The 21,460-nt window shown below is 44.2% G+C and overlaps 1 protein-coding gene across 5 annotated transcripts in view; it reads left to right on the top strand.

Moving 5' to 3' along the window:
• Nucleotides 1–21,460, top strand: part of WWOX (WW domain containing oxidoreductase) — a 945,663-nt gene that overhangs the window by 42,805 nt on the left and 881,398 nt on the right. For all 5 annotated transcript variants that reach the window (XM_064580420.1, XM_064580416.1, XM_064580417.1 and 2 more), the window contains exon 5: nucleotides 7,109–7,215. In XM_064580420.1, the coding sequence (XP_064436490.1) occupies nucleotides 7,109–7,215 (107 nt within the window). The remainder of the gene's footprint in view (nucleotides 1–7,108; nucleotides 7,216–21,460) is intronic.

Genomic DNA, 21,460 nt, shown 5'->3' with positions numbered 1-21,460 from the left:
CCAGTTGCCCCCAAAGATGTTGGGTCACTTTGTATTCCCCTGCTTCCCCCCACCGTTAATATATGTGGTTGCCTGGTTCGCCCACACCCTGACCTGCATGGACCCTGCTCCATCGAGTTGCCCTTACAAAGCTGTCTTCACTGGGGCTGCCTCGGACCATGTTTAATCACAGTCTCTCTGGGCTCTTTTCTCTCTGCGATTCCTAACACGCGGGAGTTGGATGCACTGTCAGTGGCAGGTCGGGTGAGAACTTACCTAGCCAGCCCAGCGGAGGCACAGCAGGCAGCCTGGGGTCCGTCTTGTCTCTTGAGAGATCCCAGGTAGTCACTCGGGATTGATTCTGTAGTTACGGAAAAGTTCCGGCCTCAGCGTTATACTGCCCCAAGCACTGTAGTGCAGCCTGGCCGTATATCAAGAAGATATCCCACGTGAACGGGCCGTTTCCTGCCTCCGTATCCCCATCTCTCAAATTGGTGTCTGTCTTTGGTAAATATTTATATTTGAGGCCTGTTTATGTTGTGAGGGGTATTTAGGAACCTCTCTATAGGACTTGTTACCAGCTGTGTATACCACACACATTTAAAAGCAGGGCAGGTTATGACTCACTTTCCCCTGGAGAGGCCTGGATAGTCTTGTAATTTATTAAGAGCTGGCAGTTGCAGTGAGGATGGAGTGGGTGTGATTTCTGACTCTTTGGAACTCAGGACTACGGGATTGGAATGGCGTGGAAGGTAAACGTGATCGGTCAGGGGATTCAGGCAGCCACAGAAACAGCGGTGTGGGTTATCTGGTCCCTGCACTTGTGGCGTTGACCTTGGCAGTGATGGCCAGTGCGTATCCTCGAACTTCCCCCGAGATATGCCCTCAGAGCGTTCGATTTCAGTGTTCCCGTAGCTTCATTTACGTGAATCAGATGGGTTTGGGAAGTATGGTCCTTGTACTTACAGGGAGGATGTGGGAGATGCTGAAAGCAGTGGTTTATTAACACGAAAATTGTCCCCAAATTTGAATTTCCCCCAAATCTAACTCAGGATGAAGGCTTCTCTTCTTGTTCTGTACCTGACGGTAGAACTCCGGGTGGGGCGAGTTGGCTGGTGCTGGAATGTTCCGCAACTTGTTGATTGTTTCTCAAGATTGCTTTAGTGGTGCGTTGGGGGGTGGAGGATCACCATCTTCTTGGCCTTTTAATTGTGTGCAGTTACAAGTAACATTTGTCTCCAGTGTTTCTCAATTATAAATTAATAATAATAACCCATTAAAAATTACGGGTGTTGTAAGCCCCGACTCCTTTGGGCATCTTAATAAAAATGATAATTAAAACCATAATTTACAGTAAATGGGGACACTGCCCAAGTAAATCCACAATATGGCGAAAATTAAAAAACTCAAACCAGAAGGAGCCTTCCCAGTGTCAGGGAAAGAACCGGCCTCGTTCTTAGCTCCTACTTGATTGGGGACTTTGTGGGGACTGGGTTCCCACCCTGATGTCCTTTGTGCCTGAGGAATCTGTGACTCTGTCCACACCTATCCGTCCTGCCAGTGAGTCTCACCAGGTGAGGTCACCTGCTTCATCTGCCCCCTCCACCACCACACACAAACCCGGTCCTCCTTTGTAGTCACTGCCTGGATCAGTCAACCAGTGGCCAGCCTCTCATGTGGCCAGGCTGGCGTCTTTGGAGACTTGCTGTGCCCCCTCAGACGTAGACTCAGACTGTCATCAGGCTTTGGAGAGCTTTGCTTCCCGAATTATTTTCTCATTTTTCCCTTATCTGTTCAGCCTCAGAGGGTACCTCATCCCCTCCTGGCTGGTCACAAGGCTTCAGTGTCTTCAGCTCAGTCACTTTCTGCATGACCACCAGAAGTATCTTAAATGGATGGAATAATAATTATTATAACTATATAATATGTGTAACTGTATGATATGTAATTATGTAGTTATAATACTGATTGTAATTATTGTTATTCACAGTGCTGCTCCCTGTTGCCTGCCAGGGCCCCACAGTTTCTGCTTATTGGACAGGTGTTCATCTCCCATCCGGTTCCCTATTCTTCCTTCACATGGGGCCTCTCGCCAATCCATGATCTTGTCTTGCCATGTATCCAGCCTTTCTTTTTTATGTCCTCTGGTCACAGCATAGCTCTCGCTCACAGTTTCTGCTACCGCTCAGTGGCATTTGGGAAATGCCAAGAAGGTGGGTCACAAAACGTGCACCACATATATCCTAATTCCTGCGGGTCCCTGAGTTGTCGCCCTGTGTTTCTTTGTGTAGGGTTGAGTGCTGCTGCCAGGCCTTCCAGGGGGTAGCTGGCGTCCTGATCTTCTTATGCTTGACTGAGTGGGGCTTGACAGGGTTTCAGTCAAATCTTGAGCAGGTCAGTGTGACACATTCTTTGAGGTGCAACAATTCGGATGTGAAAATTCTGATTGTGGCAGTTTTGTGGCAAGGCTGGAGCATTGTCTCTAGCGTGAATCTTACCTGTATAATGTGCGTCTGAGCATCAGATGCCCGCAGTGGTCTGGCAGGTGAAGTCAGCAGCATGGGTGGGGACCGGGGCCAACGGGAGGGCACAGACCCCATGTCTCTAGCCTGTGGCAACCGTGGGATGGGGGCCCAGTGTGGTCCACTTGTAAGCTTTTTCAGAGATGTTGGACATCCGCCCTTAGATATGTCATTTTCTGGGCTTTTAATGCTGGTAACTAATTCATATGAGGAAAGAAGGGAGGAAGAGAGGGTGGGAGGTGGAAGAGGGGAGGAAGGAAAGGAAGGGAGAGGAGGAGGGAGGGAAACAATGTTTGAGCTGAACAAAACAGGCCACGGGTTTGATTTATCCCGTGATCACCAGCCTGTAACCTCCATTCTTGAGAATGAAAACTTGTGTGAGACAAGCGGGTATTTAGTATTTTTTTGGGGGGGGATATGTTTTCCCTTTTATGGTACTTTAATGTTTGTATGCAAAGCTTAAAACTCGACAGCAAGATATTAAACCTTCGTGGCCACTTAATCTTCCTGATTGGATCAGATGTAACAAGTGCTGGAAAGCAGATGCTGCCCGTTGTTCTAAAATGTCTTCTTCTATTTTCTTTATATTATTAGCTTTAAGTATTCTTCTGAACGCACTCACCACCTCCATGCAGTTAAGCTGGTTCAATTTAAACATTGTCATAAAGTTAATTTTTTATAAGATGAATCAGGTTATTAAATTTAGTAAACCATTGCTTTCATTATTTTGCACAAACTTTGGCACTCTGCAGAATTGGATCAGCACTACTACATTTAGCTAATTAAGCTGGTCATCAGCCGTGGTATTAGGAGCATGAGGGACGCTATTCTCAGGTATTAGGAGCATGAGGGATGCTATTCTACCTACTTGAGCAGTAGGTAGCATTATTAAACTTTTTTTTTCTTTTCTTTTTCTTTCTTTCTTTTTTTTTTCCTTCATAAAACTCCACACTCTAGAGATACGGTTTACTAGGAGAGTGTTATTGTCCTTCCTGTTAAACCTTCATCTTTTGAAATATCCATGCTTTGGTTTTGGCTCCAAAGGCACTTGTAAAGGATAAGAAAATGGAGCTATCTCTCACAGCTTTTAAAAGGAGACCCGCAACGTGTAACGTGTTGCTCAGATAAGGGAAGACGTAAGAGCCAGAGGGTCATTTTATGCGACGCAGGTAGATGGCTGAACTGTAACCACAGGCAGGGATTCTGTGAAACAGAGAGGGTGCAGACTTGTGGCTGCAGCCTAATGCTGTCATCACGTCGGGCGCCTTCCTTTTTGTAATAAAAAGTCCTTTGCCGTAGGTCATTTTGTCAACTGAGATAGTGTGACTTAAACAGGTTTGTTTGGGAAGATAAATTTTTTTTTTTTTTAAGGATTTTATTTATTTGACAGAGAGGGACACAGTGAAAGAGGGAACACAAGCAGGGGGAGTGGGAGAGGGAGAAGCAGGCTTCCTGCCGAGCAGGGAGCCCGATGTGGGACTCGATCCCGGGACCCTGGGATCATGACCTGAGCCGAAGGCAGACGCTTAACGACTGAGCCACCCAGGCGCCCCTGGGAAAATAAATTTTGATAGGAAACGGACATGCTCTTCCCCACGGATTTCTAGCTGGTGTCATTCAAAACCGCTGTGAGCCCTGTCTTTGCAGGATCTTAATAATTATTCATTGTTAAAAAAGGAAGTCAGAGGGCCATCAATGTTGTTTGAAACAACTTGGATTGTTTTGCAGTAGTCCCGAATTGTAGCCTATGAACAACCTATACGACCCTGGCAGGTATTTGTTGAATCCCACTGGGTGTTAGTCCCATGGGACACAGGAATCAAAAAGGCACAGATTCTAAGGAGTTTATATTTGAACTTCTAAATTCAATAGATGGAGCCTCGGGGTCAGCCTGGCCCTGCATTGTCTCCATGCCCTCTCGGCCCCTTAAAAAGATGGTTGCTAACGAATGACCAAGCATTGTGTCCGCCATCTTTCCCAACATCATTTTTTTTTTCTTTTTCTATCCTCTGATGAAAATGTGATGAAAAATATTATTGATAATTGCTCTGACCTGGACATTTCACAGGCACGCAGAGTCCACCATCTCAACAAGATCTTCTGGGAGTGCAGGTGAAGTCATTTTTGGCCACTTCACGTGCCCTCCATATGGCCGTCAGCATTTCATTAGTCTGATTGATGTAGCACATCAGTCAGCAAGATTTCGTCCTATGCCTGTCCCCATCCACCCCCTCTGGGCTACAAAACCTGGTGTTTTACTTCTTGCCTCAAGAAGATACAGCTTCAGCCTGCTTTCATTACATACACCAAGGAGGTTGCAAACTGATGTAGATGTTAAGTATTTCAGATTGGAATTCCTTTGGGCATCATGTTAGCATCAGATTCAAGTATAGGATGTTGTCCTTAGATAATGGTAAAGTGAATATCTCGGGATATAGAACTTGGCATTATCTGAAAAATAACTCAAGTTATCTCAACAGTGAAGTTCACGTGTGTTCCAGAGCCAATATTCACACAAATGGAATGGTGGGTCTTGTAGCTAATTTCTTCAAATTCTGGTTGATATTAAAGCCAGTCAGCTCTTGGGTTGCTGCTGGGAGCAGATCGAGGAGAGACTGTTAACTTTTCAGTTGTAATGACTGTGCTGTATTTGATAGATCATACAAATCACAGAGGAGACACAGGAACTTTACACCAAAGATATTGGAAAGAATGGGAATTAACACTTGTTTTCCACCTACTTTTGTTATATTAGGCTCTTAGTGTAAGTTAACTACTTACTCCTCATTTTAAGAAAAGATCTCTGAGTTTCTGATGGGGTTAAAGGCATAGTCCACAGCTTATAAATAGCTAGAGCTGGGGTCAACATTGGTATGTCAAACTCCTGAGTTTGAGTTTCCCACTGTGATCTGTGCTGACTTCCCCCGAGAGCTAGTTTATATAAATAGACTGGCCTCCATGAAGATTAGATATATGGAAGATATGAACTTTGCTAGACTCTTTCACATGGCAATCTCCGTAAGATAATGGTACTCTGATTTTGCGTACATGTAAACAGTATCTTGGAAACAGTCATCTGCGGTCATTTGACATGGCTTTGGCTGAATCACATTGCTGCTCCCTCTAGTAGGACTGATTGGTTTGTTGTTTGGTGCAGTCGTGTGGTCTTCCATGCAGCTTACAAGAGGTGCCTGAGAGCAGTGGTGTAGGCTTTAGGCTCTGGAATTAGACTTTATAAGAGTTCTAGTTGTTCCACATTCTTGCCAATGTTTGGTCTGGTCATTTTAATGTTTAGCCATTGTAGTAATGGGAATGTAGTAGTATCTAATTGAATCTTTTTAATTTTATTATTATTTTTTTAATCTCATTGTCTCTTTACACTTCCCTAATGACTAAAGAGTTTGAGGCTTATAAAACAGTTGAGTTTTTTTTGCTTTTTCTATTATGTGGAAGAATTTTTGGAAGATAGGTGTTTTTATTTTCTTAAATGTTTGGTAGCCTTTCTGTTCAAAACATGGATCCAGAGTTTTCATTTTGAGGCTTTTCTTTAAATATATAGAATTTTTCCTAGATTATGCATTGTTATTATCAACAGAGTAATTCTATGTATTCCAAAATTTGCAAGCTATTATTGTTATCATTTCGATTTTTCCATAAACTTACCTTTGTGTTACTCTTTGTTACTTTCTGCACCTCCAGATTTCGAGGGTCGTTTTCCTCCTGCTTGAATGTCTCCTCTCGGCCAGATCTGGCCATAGATGGTGACATAGCCTCTCAGCTTTTCCTTTGTCTTGTTTGGTTTGTTTAAAAATTTGTTCACCTTTACTTTTGAAGAATACCTTCACTGGGCACGGCAGCACCAAAGCTGGCTCATCTCTCTTGGCTTTCCGCTTTTCCAGGTCCCCAAATCCTCAGTCATAGTGTCCCTCTGATGCCTTCAAGGATGTGTGCATGTGTGTGCATGTGTGTTGTTTGGTCTAGCTCTTCTAATTGTTCTCAGTGGGAGGGTGGGTGTAAGAACCCCAGGCTGCCATTTTTGGATGCGTGTAGCACAGTGCAGAGTGCATTGTCCAGAATATAATAAAAGTGTTGTATGTTTGTTTTCCTTTGCAGGTCTCTTTTTTCTTATTATAATGAGTGTGAACTCTTCAAGGGCAGTGGCCATGTCTGAGTCTTTATACTTCCTTATTCTTTATATTTAACACAGGATCTTCTCATTAGGCGGTTGTTATATATGGTGGACTGTGCTGTGAGCTCTCCTATGGTTTGTCCTACGCCTTGGGGATGGTGTGTTCCTGGGCTAGGTTTTCTCAACCTCAACAGTGTTGACACTTCAGGCCAGATGATTCTTTGTTGTGGGCACTGTCCTGTGCTTTGTAGGGTATTTTGTAGCACCCCTGACCTTTACACACTAGAGGCCAGTAGCACCCTGTCCCCAGTCATGACCACTGAAAATGTCTCTAGACATTTGCAGCTGTCTACCAGGGGACAGATTGCCTCTGGCTGAGAGCCGCTGGGGCACTGTGCGCGGTGCTCAACAAAGGCCCTTCAGGTGAATCAGTGTTTTGCATTGTGTCTTCTAATGTTGACTTTCCTTTAAACCATAGGGTTTGAAACTGCCAAGTCTTTTGCCCTCCATGGTGCACACGTGATCCTTGCCTGTAGGAATGTGACAAGGGCCAGTGAAGCTGTGTCACAGATTTTAGGAGAATGGGTAAGTAAGCCCTTGACCATTTTTTTTTTTTAATTGTCAAATACACATGCTGGGATAAACACATGGAGGTTTTAGTGCAGTGCATAAAGTTTATTGCTCTTCAAATAACGTTTTCTTTATTTTTAAAGTCATATTAGCTGTGTTTATTTTATGAATGAAAGGACAGGCAAGCCTGTATCCATACATTGTTTATGGTTCATTGTCAATGTCATCTGCTTTATTAGTCAGAGGTTTGAGAATGTTCACTCATTCCTCTCATTTATTAAGAAAATAAAATGTGGTTAACGCCCATGCATACACCTAAGAGTTTGTTATACTAATGGTTTTTAAGATTGGAAGGGGGTGGGCTTTAACCCTCTGTTTTTTACTTTTCACTTTTCTCTCTCTGCGTGGATGTTGGTGCTGATACGTCTGTGCACAAACATTTATCGAAGGCCTGCAGTACTCTTGAGGCTGAGGATGTAGCATATCAAACAGAACAAAATCCCTGCCCTCCCTTGGGCTTACTGTCTAGGTACAGAGAAATGGACCATAAGGGATAATTAGATTTAATATTTAACACCCTGCCGGATTGTTATAAATGCAATGAAGCACAGTGAAGCAGAGAGATGGATGAACAGTTACAGTGTGGGCTATTTTAGTTTGACATAGGGCAGAATCTTAGCAGTGGACCCGTTGATTCAAAGGGTCTTTGTATTTAAAATCTTGGAAGCAGCTTCCCAGTAGTCGTCTGGTGGGATCGGAGTGGTTTCCATCCCCACTGTCAACGAGGAAGACGACCGTTATCTAGCAACAGATAGGGTCAAACCTGTACCATTTTGCCCATCTAGTGTTAGACTTAGACTGGACAAAATGGAATTCAGTGGCCCTAGTGATAATGTAAGAGCCATGTTGTACGATGATAGGAATATTTAAACCAGTCTTGGAAGGTAATACTAAAACATAAATGTTTATGCATTTTAGAAATGATCTTCTTCCTTCCTTAGGTACGAGCACACGTACATCTCCATTTAACCCATTATCACCATTGTTTGATGCAGAGAGGCAGCAAGTCTTGGGTGTTCCCTATTGACCTGTGGGGCCTCAGCGAGCCTTTCAGTCTGTTTTGTGTCTCCCATTTCCTCACCTCTGACGAAGAAGGTCGAATGGCCTGAGCATGAAGACCCACCATGTAGTTTCTCTTTCTTGCATTTGAAGGCATACTCTGGTGTCTGGGAGTCAGTCCCAGGTGACACGTGCATCCTTGCCTGCGTTCAGTCTACAGTATCCGTTACTTGACGTCGCCTGGCCAGCCGTGCTCCCAGAGAAAGAGTTACCCCAAAACACTCGCTGTCAGACACATGAGTGAAGGAAATGGGAACTAATACTCGCATGGCATTTCAAACATTTAAATCAAATTTTGTAGGTTGAGACTAATCTCTTTATCATGTCTCATGTCTTTGCTTCTTCCCTGTGAGCACCGTTCTACCATTTCCTCAGCCCCCTTGACTATGATTGTGGAAGCTCAAGTCTGGTGCCCAAAGCCGGTTCGTGTTGTCGCACTGTCTGCAGAGTGTGAGGTGTCTGCAAACCTGCCTTCGTGATCTGCGTGAGCCCCCTCACTACCCCACCGTCAGGGAGTGCTGGGCTGGCTTCCTGCAGGCCCTTCCCTACCTCATCTCTGTGCAGGCACTTAATCTGGCACATCATTGAATACCCCCTTCTTGTGTTTCTCAAGGTCAATTCGATTGACTCCAGTTTTTCCAGCTGCTAGCCAGCTTGAGCATGTTCATACTCTATCTGGGATGAATCCTTTCAGTAGCAGAGCCAGGAAGGTACTGCAGCATATTGGCGCCTCATGGGAGACTTGAAATGATCCAGAGTTTTTTGTTGCAGCAAAAGCGCTCTCCGAAGTCTGTGGGCTGTTTGGCTCAGCGTTGGCTTGCATGTGCCAGGGCTCGGTGGGCATTCTCAGCTTGGCTCTGGAGATGGAGTTCATGCCTCCTTCCCCAACTTGTTCTTTCCTGCCTGGTCTTTGCTTCCCTGCCTTCACGGCTCTTTCTAGAATTGCCGTGTTCCAGAACCTTCGTGTCTGCCTCCAAGCCGGTGGGACATTATTCTCACGGTCACCAGGGGGCATCTCACAACCACCCTTTAGTGAGTCCCTGTCATGTGCTGTGTTCCAGGTGAGGCACTTTATATCCCTGTTCAGGAGATGCAAAAGCCTGGTTTCCTCCTTTTTACAGAAGAGCCAAGGGAGGGCCCAGAAGGGTGAAAGGACGTCCCAGAGTCCCACATCTGATAAGCCCGGAGGCAGGTTTCTGGCACAGTTTGTCCATCTGGCCTCCAAACCCAAAGTCTGTCTACTTCATGGCCGGCTTGTCTACCACATTCGGCATCACGCATGTTTGTGACCTTTCAGGCTTTGCTTTCAGAATTGCTAGATGCTATCTGAGAGATTAATTTCAGGATTAACCCTAATTTCTCACAGGGAGCAACACTGATGTACCTTATTGTTCTAAGCAATCCCTTTTCATTCAAGACATCCTTTAGAGTTCTCAAACCAGTTTTGGGGGGGATCTAGCTATTTAGTAAAATACAACTTAAATGAAAATACATTCCATATGGAATTATATTAAAAGCCTATATGTAATTATGACTACTAATAATTATTTCATGGGAAAATGCCCTCCTGCTGAGATGTTTTGGTTGCTTCAAAGTTAGTAATAAGAATTGAAAACAATTAAAATTGGATAACATGGACAATATAGAAGTAAACTACCCTCTTAAAAGGCCAATCGATTTAGCATAGTTTAAAAAGGAGGGACAGGAGGGAGGCCCATCATTCCCCATTTGTATTTAAATGAAGTATCTCTGGAACTGGGGTTCAGTACCTGTGTTGTTAAGCAGTCCTCAGGAGGATGTGATCTACCTCATTCGTGTCCTTAAGTGGATTACGGACTAGTGTCCCCTCCCTCTAAGACAGGAACCTGATTTTTCCCTAGGTATGCCAAGGAGCCCATATGGCTGGCTGAGTAGGAAGTTTACTTTCCTCTTTTCAGGATCAGGTTGATTCTCTTTCATTTAGCAGCACTGTCTGGCTGTTAAGATTCCATGTAAGTTCTCTACGTTTGGGACACTGGTAGATTTGTCTGAGTCCCTGCTGTGCTGTGTGGTTGATATTTTCCTTTCCAGTAAGTATTTATCCAAGGCAAGTTTTGTTGCTGTGTTTATGGAGGTATGGCCCGTCCCACTCTCCATCCTGAAATCTGAGGACTCCAGGGGGATCTTATGCAAAGGACAATAGTTGATCAGGTATCAAAATGCACTTTATAAACAGCTACAACAAGACTCCAGCAACTCAATGTTGAGCTCTTAGAAGGCCTAAGGGGGGGCTCCTGCTTCCTCTCTGTTCTCTCACCTTGTGACCGTTCCTGATTTTTAGATTCTTAAAACTTGGGAACTAAAGCTTCTGGTCCTGGGGAGCAAGGAGGTTGAATAGAACTAAAGCAGCTGGGCCTGAGGTCACCTGCTTACCTACCAGTTGTGTACAGGATAAAAAGGGGTGGGGCCATGGCTGGGGTTGCTGGGGGGGGTCAAAAGAGTGGGGGACTCCAGCCTGCCTCCCATGTGCCAGGCCCTTACTCAATCTGCTTATCATGTAAGAGACTCCACATATAGGGGCTGCCCGTTAGTGAAACATGGGGCCCAATGAATGTTCAGAAGTTCTAGCATCTACTAGAGATGGAGATAACCAACCAGGTGGGCAAAAATGGCCTGGCCTGAGAAGAGGGGCTGATGGCCCTCCCTTGGAGTTATTATATGACCCACTCCTCATTCCTCAGAATGTGGCTTGGAGCTGTTCCCCTGTCATAAGGGAGGAGTGACTCAACTATGTTTAGTTTGGTGAGAAGCTTTGGTCCCCAAGGAAGACTTCAAGCCCATGCTTTTCTAACTTATGTTTTTAACTGGCCTAGACTTCAGGTCTTCCTAGAGACTGCTTGACATGCTCTTGGCCAGGAGAATGCAGCAGGGATCCAGCTCAGCAGCTCTCGTTTTCTCATGGGTATTTTAGCCAAGATTCCCAAGAGGTCTAGAGAAGGCAGGCTGGGTGGTCTTCACGATGCCTCCTGGGCATAGATGTCCCTTGATGGGGCAGATCATGTCCAGCTGATGACCACTGCTATAAAATATGCTTTGTTATAATGGCGAAGCTTAGAAGCAAATACATCCTATGACCTTGGGTGAGTTTCTTCTCCAACCATGGTGTCTTCATCTATAAAATCCAAATAATAATATCTATGCCAGGAGACCTAAGTAGCTGTGAGTATTAAATGCATTGACCGTATGTATGTGTGGTATTTAACATGTTGCTGGGGGTAGATTGAGTATTCAATTTTGTCTGCTGCTATTAATAAGAATAATAATAATAATTTATTTGTACACGAAGGTACAAGGAATGCTTACTCTTCTTAACCTGCCCAAGTGGCTGCAAGAGGAGCTGTAGGGAGGATGTTTATCAGCATGATTCAGATGGGGTTGCAATGAATTCTTTCTCTGTCTTCCTGTGTCTGGACTCTTACGTTTTATTAGATGTGTATTTAGTTTGTTGATTAGTATTTTCCAGTGTAGCTCATATTAGCACTCAACTGTCATTTGAAAAGCCATCTTAATTATTTATGAGATTGCTTTTTTTTTTGTGTTTACAAAGAAATACACTTTGCATATATTTAGGAAAGATGATTAAGGGATCAGTCATCAGGAACAGCTAGCGATGGCTTATACCAGAATGGTTATTGAGAAAGCAGGGAGATGAGGGGTAAAAAGAAAAGATTTATTAGTCAGAGGTAATGGGATATGCATGTGTTAGGGAGAGCGCATGCCCGGTTGATTGTAACCACGCAATTTGATGTTGGCGGGACTGAAGTGTCATAATTATTCCCGTCTTCGATAGAGTTGATACCGGGGCTGTTTATCTCGTTGGAGGGAAGGCATGTGGAAAGCTAATGGTATCACATCATATTGCAGCCTCGCTGATAAGCATTGGAAATAGTGGTTTTAGTAGCATTTGCACATACAGAGGACTTGGTACCAACCAATGTATTAGGCACATGGGTTTGACACTTTGCTGTGCTTTGAATAGACACCAGCACCCTGTGTTTTCGTGACATGATATTAAGAGTGTTGGGGTGGGATGCCGAGCAATAAATGGCTTGCACTTTTAAGGACCACTGGAGAAATCCAGCTACTGTTAAGCACCCTCAAATGTACTCAGTGGCTTTATGATCTGGTGTAGCTTTGGCGTTTGTGGGAATTTCCCCTTTGAGAATAGAAGCTTTAATCCCTTAATTTGACTTATAGATCAGAGACCTTAGGTGAATGCCTTCTTTTATGCAGTGTGTGAGTGGTGAGTGTTGTGGGGAGGCAAGCAGCACGTAATGTGCCTGCCTGAGCTGGTGACTTGGCTCGGGGAAGATGATCATCATTCAGCGCATTGCGAGTTATAGGGCTCATCCCCATTGTTTTGAATGATCTTCAGCTAAACGAAAAATATAAAAACTATTAATATTATTAATAGTTGTAGATTATTGGGAAAAATTCATCTTAAATCAGCTGCTAGATTGGTTCCTCATTTCTTTGCTTTAAAAATTGTTTTTATGTGTAGTATTGGATTTTCAATAAATAAAGTATGATATAAATAAGTCTGCGAACAAGCAAAAACTATATAAACCGCTTGCTTAAATCAATAAGCACACGCACACACACACAAAGGTAAAGTTCTAGAGTTCCCCCCTTAGGACACTTCCATTTTCAAAATGTCACGTTATTATTATCCCCTGCAGATGGGGTTGGGTATTCATATTTGTCTCTCTGTAAGGCACGATGGATGCTTAGCATTTAGCAATGAAATATCTGTTACGTGTTAAACCCATTTTGCAGATGAGGCATTGGATGCTAGCTGGGGCCAGAAGGCTTGCCTAAGCTCACCTAGCTGGGAGCTGTGGGTTAGATCTTGGGTATGAAGCCATATTTGCCTGGCTCCAAAGCCATCTCGTCACCTAATCCAAAATTCCTGGTGTGTGTTGTGTAAAAAGACTGGCCTCTCTTTTTTAAAGTTGTAGCCAGAGATTGTATTCGTAGAGGTTTGCGTGTTTATCTGTGAATATTTCTCTGTTCATGATAACGAGGGCCCCTGTGATTCCCTAGGAAAGAGAGCTGCCTGGGTCCCTTCTGGTAATCTGGTGGAGCTGATGAAACTCACCTCACCAAATTCCCTCTCCTTCCCAGACTGCCACTTCAAGTGGTGTATGGAGTATTTACTGTTGTACTTGAGTTGCTTATTTGACCTTTCTTGTCACAGGCTCAGGAAAGATTCTTTGTTAGATCATAAATTATGCATCCCCCTCATGGACATAATTATTGCTATAATATTCTGAGTTTTCTCTTTCTCCAGAATGCCCCAGACTTGTGCCTGGTCCTATCCTTCAAGTTTTCCATTTCATTTCTCATTCTGAACATTTTGCATTGATGTAGTCTTGGGTGCTATTCATTGTTCTTTGATCACTCTCTCTGTGTCTTCGTTTTGCGTTTTTTTTTTCCTCTGGCCACCGCTCTTGAACTGAATCTTTCAAACTTTATATCCATTGTAACCTTTGTATAACGAGGGCTGTGATTAACTGTGGGGTTTTTAAAGAGTGGAAATCAAGCATAGGTGGCTAGCTCCAAACCATCACTCCCAATCATGTGAAACCCAAAGCAGATGCATCCTTTCATTAATACGGGGTCCCCTGAGTTCTTATTAAGCAATTTTGACATAGTTTGAAGAGACGGATTTCATCTTGAGATGGTGTTCAGCCAATGGCTCAAAGGCCTGCTTCTGGCCACTAGGCATTTAGGCTCCATTACTTAAGAGGGAAAAAACATGCTAGAGACTGTTTTTCATATTTATTATGGGGCATTTACAGAGAGTCTCATACATTGCAGGTGTTAGATTAAACAGAGAGGAGAAACAGTAAAACCTCTTACCCAAGGACAGATGCAGAGATACAGCGTAAAGGGGGCAGCCAGTCTCAAAGTGGGGCGGCGCATACTGTAATGGGCTAGGGTTTATTTCAAGTGTATATTTAAAATAGACTAATATTCAATTTATAATTTTTAATTTATAGGCTATTTTAAATTTAATTTATAAATTTAATTTTTAATTTATAGAATAATTTTTAATTATAATTTATAGGGAGGCAGCCCAGTGGAGTAAAGGGAACCTCAGCTTTGGAGTCATATAGACTCAGGATTGTATCATGGTTCCCACACATGCTCACTGGGTATCCTTGGGCAAATTTGGTAATGTCTTTGAACCTTGGTTTATTGACCTGCGGAATGGTGCTAATATTCTCAGTCAAGGTGAGGGATGAAGTAAAATAACACATATTGTGATCTTGTGATGTATGATAGGAAACACACATTTGGTCTTCCTCCCTGTGTTTGGGGTGAGCTCCTAGAGGTGTCTTTTGTTATGTAAATGAGTTGAGTTCTAGACCCCACCCAAGGATGTGGGCTGGTTTCTGGTGGAACCCACGGTGTGATTATGGGTTGGAACTTCCAGTCCCACCGCCTGACCCCTGGGGAGGGGAGAGGGGTTGGAGATCAGGTTCAGTTATCAATGACCAGTGCCTTAATCAATCATGCCTACGTAATGATGCCTCTCTAAAAACCCAAAAAGGAGAGGTTTCATAAAGCTTCTGGGTTGGTGAGCACATGGGGATCCTGGAGAGTGGTGCCCCTGGAGAGGGAAGCATGTGCTCGTTGTCACACACCTTGCCCTCTGCTTCTTTTCTATCTGGCTGTGCCTGAGTTCTATCTTTTTATAATAAATGGCGATCTAGTGAGTCAGATGTTCTGGGTTCAGTGAACTGCTCAGGGTCTCAGAAGGCGCAATAATTCTCTTGTACCGAATGTAGCACACACATGGTAAAGACTCAAAATGGTAGCTTCAGGAGAGACTGACTTGTTCACATATCCCTAAATTAAACAAATACTCAGAAATCTTGTTGGAAAATGACTTTTTTTTTTTTTTTAAAATGAATGGTCAGAGTCCTAGGACATAGCCAAGCCTGTCTTTATCTTCCTATCGATGTGTCAGTTAATATTCAGATGAGCTAAGGACCAGGGGTTTCCTCCCATCCCCAGGGGGTGGAGAGGTGGCTGTCCACCTCCCTGGTGCTGGTGGTACAGAGCTGGCCAGCCTTTCGCAGAGCCTGGGCTTGGTGAGGGAGAGAAGTGGAGAAAAACCAAATCTGTGACCCCAGGGCACTCATCGGGCACTTGTGCCTGCTGCTTAGTCAGCCAGGGGGTGCAGATGTGACTGGTTTTTGGAGACCCCTAAAAAATGAATCGTCGCAAGTATCCACGGTGGTTTTAAAATCTCTCCATTGATTCTTTGATACTCTTCTTCTTAGGAGGTGGAGCCTGATTCTCCTCCCCTTGAATGTGGGCTGTACTTAGTGATAAACTTAATGAATAGCATGTGGCAGAAATGAGGGACTAGGACTTCAGGGAGGGTCATAAAAGGCATGAGGCTTCCTCCTTGCTTGCTGTCCTGGATCACTCCCTCTGGGGGAGGCCAGGCTGCCTTGTGTTGTGAAGACACTCAGGCATCCCTCTGGAGAGGCCCATGTGAGGAGGAACCCAGGCCTCCCACCCAGAGCCCCATGAGTGAGCCTTCTTGGAAACCTCCAGACTCGTCAAGCCTGCAGGGGACTTCTGGCTGTCAGATTGACAGCGACCTCATGAAAGAGCTTGAGTTAGACCCACTCAGGATTCCTGACCTGTAGAAACTTGGTGAGGTTACCATTCTAAACCACAGTGCTTTGGGGAAGTGTGTTGCATAGCAATGGATAACATCCACGTGGGCCATGACTTCAAGGGCAGAAGGATCTCTGGAGAGGAACTGGGCAGTGAGTTCAGAGGACAAGACCTGAACACTCGCCCAGTGATTGCTTCCAAATGCAAGTTCTTAGGGTGGTGTCAACTGTCCAGTCATCTCATTTGACCTCTTTCCAATGTGCAGACCATTCACACAGCCTCCCTGAGCAGAGATCCTCCAACTTTGGCTTGTACTCTTCCAGTGATGGGTAATCTCCTCCCTCCCCAGGCAACCCTCCTATTTCTGTGCACCTCTCAATTACAGAGTTCTCTCTCATATTGAAGGCAGCATCTTTCTCCGAGCGTCTCCTACCCACCGGCCTTGGTCCTGTCTTCCGAGTTTCCCTGGGCTGCCTTCTCATCAGAATCTGCCTGATGCCCACATCTCTCAAATTCCCTAAATAATAAATCAAAAGTTATTGAAGACATCGGGTTACTAAAAGTTGGCGGTCAGGCTGGCCCCTCTCTTCGCTCTGCAACCTCTGTCCTCTTTTATTATTGGAGTCTCGGATGCGCCTGGTAAGGCTTGGCAGCTGGGGAGAGCTCTGTCTGTTCCAGCATCCTTTAGCGGGCAGCAGATGCAGAGCCCGGACCTGCTTTGCCTTCCATGGAGTTAATGAATCAGTGTGAATGAAGTGCACAGTCTCCTTTTAAATGACTAAAGAACACTGCACTCATTTACCCTGCAATTCTCAGAGTCTAATTGTTCCAACTACAATGTAATCTGTAAACTGGGTAGCTGGGAGAAACTTCAATGCATCTTTGTAATGGCTTTGTTGTTGTTTATTGAGAGGGACTAATTAACTTTGATTATTGCACTAATATTGTGGCACTTTGACAGCCTTTCAGATTTATGACTCTGGGAAAATAAACAAATGAAATGCAGGTGCTGGAGCAGAAAGAATAAGTTATTACTGAACTTTAATTACTTGGAATGTGTAGCCAGGAGAGAATTAGTTGATGAATTACAGGATGCTTAAAATCTACATAAAATTGTAAGCAATATGAAGACAAAAATGAAGGGGGGGGATGGGAGGGTGCTATTTTTTTAAGGCAGGAAGGGAGAGAACACATCTGTAATGGTCTTAGTAGTGTTTCATTGATTAATTCTGGTGGTTTTCAATGTTGCAGAAACTTCCAAGGGCCACTCAAATCCCTTTCCTGACCCAGAGCTGCTTTAACTACAGAGTCACCATTGAATTTGTTTGAAATGTAAATTCTTGGGCCCCACCCCAAGACCTAAGGGATCAGAGTTTCTAGACAAGGGGCCCAGCAATCTGTGTTTTGCAGTTGCTCCAGGAGATTCTGATTCACTCAAAAATTGAGAAGCACCCCTCTACAGTTCTCAGGCTGTTTGATTGATTGATTGATTGAGTGATTTTTTTTTTTAACTATAAGAGGGCAGGGGCAGATTTTTATCTTTGCTTACAAAATTAGATGTTCTCACAACCTAGTTTGCTAACTAGCCCAAAGATTTTCAGACTTTTTTTTTTTTAAATAGTACAAATATTTATTAAATACTTGTGCTTGGTATAGTGGGTGATAAAAGACAGTTTAGAATATTGTCATTACCGTAATCACTGGGTACTAACATGGGTTACGGTACCCAGTGAGCATGGTAAGAATGGTACTTTTAGGACTCAGGAGAGATGCTTTCCCCAGGTGCTTCAAAGCAAGATCCTTGAAGAAGGAGCTATTGGCAAGCTGTAGTGGGCTGAGATGGTGGGCGCACATCCCAGTGCAAGGAAGAGCATGAGCAGAGGGGAGGGGGAGTAGTCAGGTTTGGATGCAGGGTCAGGGAAGAGGCCAGAAGTTGCCATTTGAAGCTGGATCGTCAGGACTTTGGATTCAGTTCTCCTAGGAGAGTGGGCTTTATTCTCTCCGTCCTGACAGCCATTGAAGGATCCAAGTGGGCATGATGTAGGTTCACACATGGTGATGCAGTAAGTTGGATGCTCAGACTGAATAGAGAGGGGAGCATGGAGGCCAGAGACCCCGTTGGCCAAGCCCTAGGTCAGCAGGGCTCAAGTGGCAGCCGTGAGCCGCAAAGGATGAGACTGATGCTCACTATACTTGCTTATTTCCTGACATTCAAAGAATGCTTTTAAATCCATCAACTGAGTCCCAAAGGCTAAAAATAATCATCCCTTCCAATGTCTTCTGCTCTGAGAACCTTTAACAAATTGTGGGTGGAAATGGTCCTCATTCTTAGAAACTCTGTGAAAATAGAAAGAAACGTGTTTACTTATCTGCAGTCCTCTCTCAAGAGTAGGGTGATCAGACAATTTATGGTTCAAATCAGGACATGCTGAGAGCCAGAGGAGGGGCTCTTTATAATTATGCTGGGAGAGCAGGCATAAGCAAGGAAGGAAACTGTCAAGTGTGAGCAGCCTACTTAGGAACACGATTTCCTGAGTGAAGGTCACCCCTGCGTGGCCAGCTTGGCTAGACTCAATACGGAAGGGTAGGCCCAGCTTCTGATGGGGCCAGTGTGAGCATCACGCTGGCCTTAGTCCCTATAGTTCTGGGTTGTCTCCTGTTAGCACTTTCCCTTTCAAGATGCTGCTGCCACCACTCTCCCAAAAGCTCGGCCAGCCTCCTGCCCAAGACCGTCCCTGTTTCTTGGATGGTTGGAAATGTGAGTGCGACTCCCAGATCTTCTGTTGTCAGGCCGTCTGCTCAGTTTTTATTTCAGAGACCCTTCCTTTCATCTTACTTATCCCGCTGTTTGGAACCTTCCGATTGCCCCTCGTAGGGATAGTGGTGGGTATTTGAGGAGTAGACTGAGCCAGACCCTTTCACGAGGCAGATCTACCCAGAATGCCATTTAGAAATAAGTAGTGGTCATTTTATAACTGCATTTGTTTGGGATGGTTCACAGCTTGCCTGGACTATAAATGTGGAGAGCTGAGAGCTAGTTAAAAGTGTATTTTCGGCTCTGGGTAAATTTGCATTATTGGTGGATGCCAGTGATCTTAGTTGTATTATAGGCTTGAACCGCTGATTATGGCATCCTTGCAGACCTGCCAACACAGATGGTTTTGGGGAGACATCAAAGAAGAACAGAACTAATTCTATATTACTTTCAAGTGTATGTTAAAAATAAAGTTCTTCGTAGTCATGTATAACCCGCTAGGTTTTGCATGATTCTTTTAGCCATTACTTTTAGGGGATACAGCAAAGATGTGAGCCACTTTGTGCAAGAATAACAATGAGAAATTCAGACGTGAATTAGTGAAGCTCTTTGTCTTTTTAGGGACAATTATGAATTAACAGATCACATTTGGGTGTACTGTGTTTATAAAATGGTAGAACTTTAGGATTGGAAAGGACTTTCTGAGAACAGCCAGTTTAACTCCTTAAACACTTGACAGATAGGAAAACAGGCCCAGAGAGGGTAACTGGCCAATCTGATGTTTCTTAGGCAATTGTGCCTTCTTTTGAGACATATTATCATGCTGTCCTCCCGCCTATTGTTATATATATATAAAGGAGCATAGAATTGCCCGTAAGACAGGAATATAAGGACCTAACACTTAATGCTCAGATGGGTGGTTTGCTTGATTCTCCTCCTTATTTTTATGATAATAATAATGATGATAATGGTAGTTAACATTGTGTGCCTGTCACTGTGCAAAACACTTGAAATCCTTAATTCAGCTCATCTTTACAGCAGACCTGTTGGGTAGGTAATATTATGAATCCTGTTTTCAGAAGAGGATATGAGGCACAGGGAAGTTTAGGACCTTGTCTGAGCTCACACAGCCTATAAGCAGCAGAGATGAAATGCTAGGGGAGACAGGAGCCATGCCTGTTTTGTTCTTCTTTGTATTGCCCCAGCCTAAGACTATACTTTCAGGGATCATTTCTTTTTTAAAGATTTATTTATTTATTTGAGAGAGCGAGAATGAGAGAGAGAGAGTACATGAGAGGGGGAGGGTTAGAGGGAGAAGCAGGCTCCTTGCTGAGCAGGGAGCCCGATGCGGGACTCGATCCCGGGACTCCAGGATCATGACCTGAGCCGAAGGCAGTCGCTTAACCAACTGAGCCACCCAGGCGCCCCTCAGGGATCATTTCTATAGTTTGTATTGCCCCAGCCTGTAGCTTAGTGCCTGATTAGTCGGAGGGATTTAGATGTATTTATGGAATGAATGACTGGGAATGCAACCAGGTTGACAGTTGGGCCTTTCTGGTTATAACCTAAGCAGCAGCATCCCGTCACTGTGGGAAGGGACGGTTTGGTTGGTTTGTTTTTGGAGACTAGACCAGCAGAAGGTGCAAGCAACCAGATTATTTTTCTGAAGTATTGAGCTGTGCAAATTGATTTTCACTTCGATGCTACTGTGGTGCCTTCAGTTCTTCAGCTGCCTTGTAGCTAGTTAAGGAAGGACTCGTTGTTTATGGGACATTATGTTAAGCATATTGCAGTTCCAGTTCTTTGAAATTCACGGATCCTGATTTGGGAAATCTCAGTCAACCAGCTTCTCTAGCCTTTCTGGAGCAGTGGGAGTTGGCTGCAGTGAGGACCGGACTTCTAAGTGAACTCTATTCTGAAGCACAGGAGAATGGATCACTGATGTAGAGAGGTCAGCTCTGAAGGTAGTGGGCACTGTGTGGAAGGCCAGTGCATGGATTCAGGAGGTTTCTGGTCTCTCCTTGAGAGTGTGTGTGATCGAGAGAGAGAAGGCCGAACAGAAACCATTAACTGCTTATAAATGAAAAGGCCTCCGATGATGCTGGGCTTTTGGAGGTCAACATAGGAACCTTCTCATTTCCTATTGCTTAGGTCAGAAAACCAGCTTGGGTTGGCTTTGCTTCTAATGTCCCTTTCCCTTTCAATTAATAAGTAATCGTCTGGAAGCCTATCAAGGTAAATGTATACTGAAAGAGAATGAAGCAGAGAGAGAGACAGAGAGACAGAGACATCAGGGGGTCGGGGAAACAGACATATGGAGAAAGACAGACAGACAGACACACACACGAGATGGGCACTGAGAGGAGGGACAAAGATCAAGGTGCAAAGAGAGACGGAGAGAGAGACAGAGAGAGAGATGGAGGGAGAGACGGAGGGAGGGATGGAGGGAGGAAGGGAGAGAGAGAGAGAGAACACCTCTAGGGAGTGTCTATGGAGCTTCTTAGTGCTGGCCTCTGCACGATGGGTTTGATCACTGTTTTCGGCATTCTCTGATCATTTCGTGCTTAGAAAGGAGGAAATTAGAATTGTTGAACTATGATTTGTTTTAATCAGAAAGAAATTGTCTAACATAAATCTCCTCGTGAGTGCTGGAAAAGCCCTAAAGCGGCCAGGAAAAAAATATCAATACTTTGCAAAGGAGGAATGATT

Source organism: Mirounga angustirostris, unplaced genomic scaffold (assembly GCF_029215605.1).
Source record: "Mirounga angustirostris isolate CCGP_5_RB_7025 unplaced genomic scaffold, mMirAng1.0.hap1 SCAF_16, whole genome shotgun sequence".
NCBI classification, from domain to species: domain Eukaryota; kingdom Metazoa; phylum Chordata; class Mammalia; order Carnivora; family Phocidae; genus Mirounga; species Mirounga angustirostris.
The sequence above is the reverse complement of the archived record's forward strand: the minus strand, read 5'-3'. Positions and strand labels throughout refer to the sequence as shown.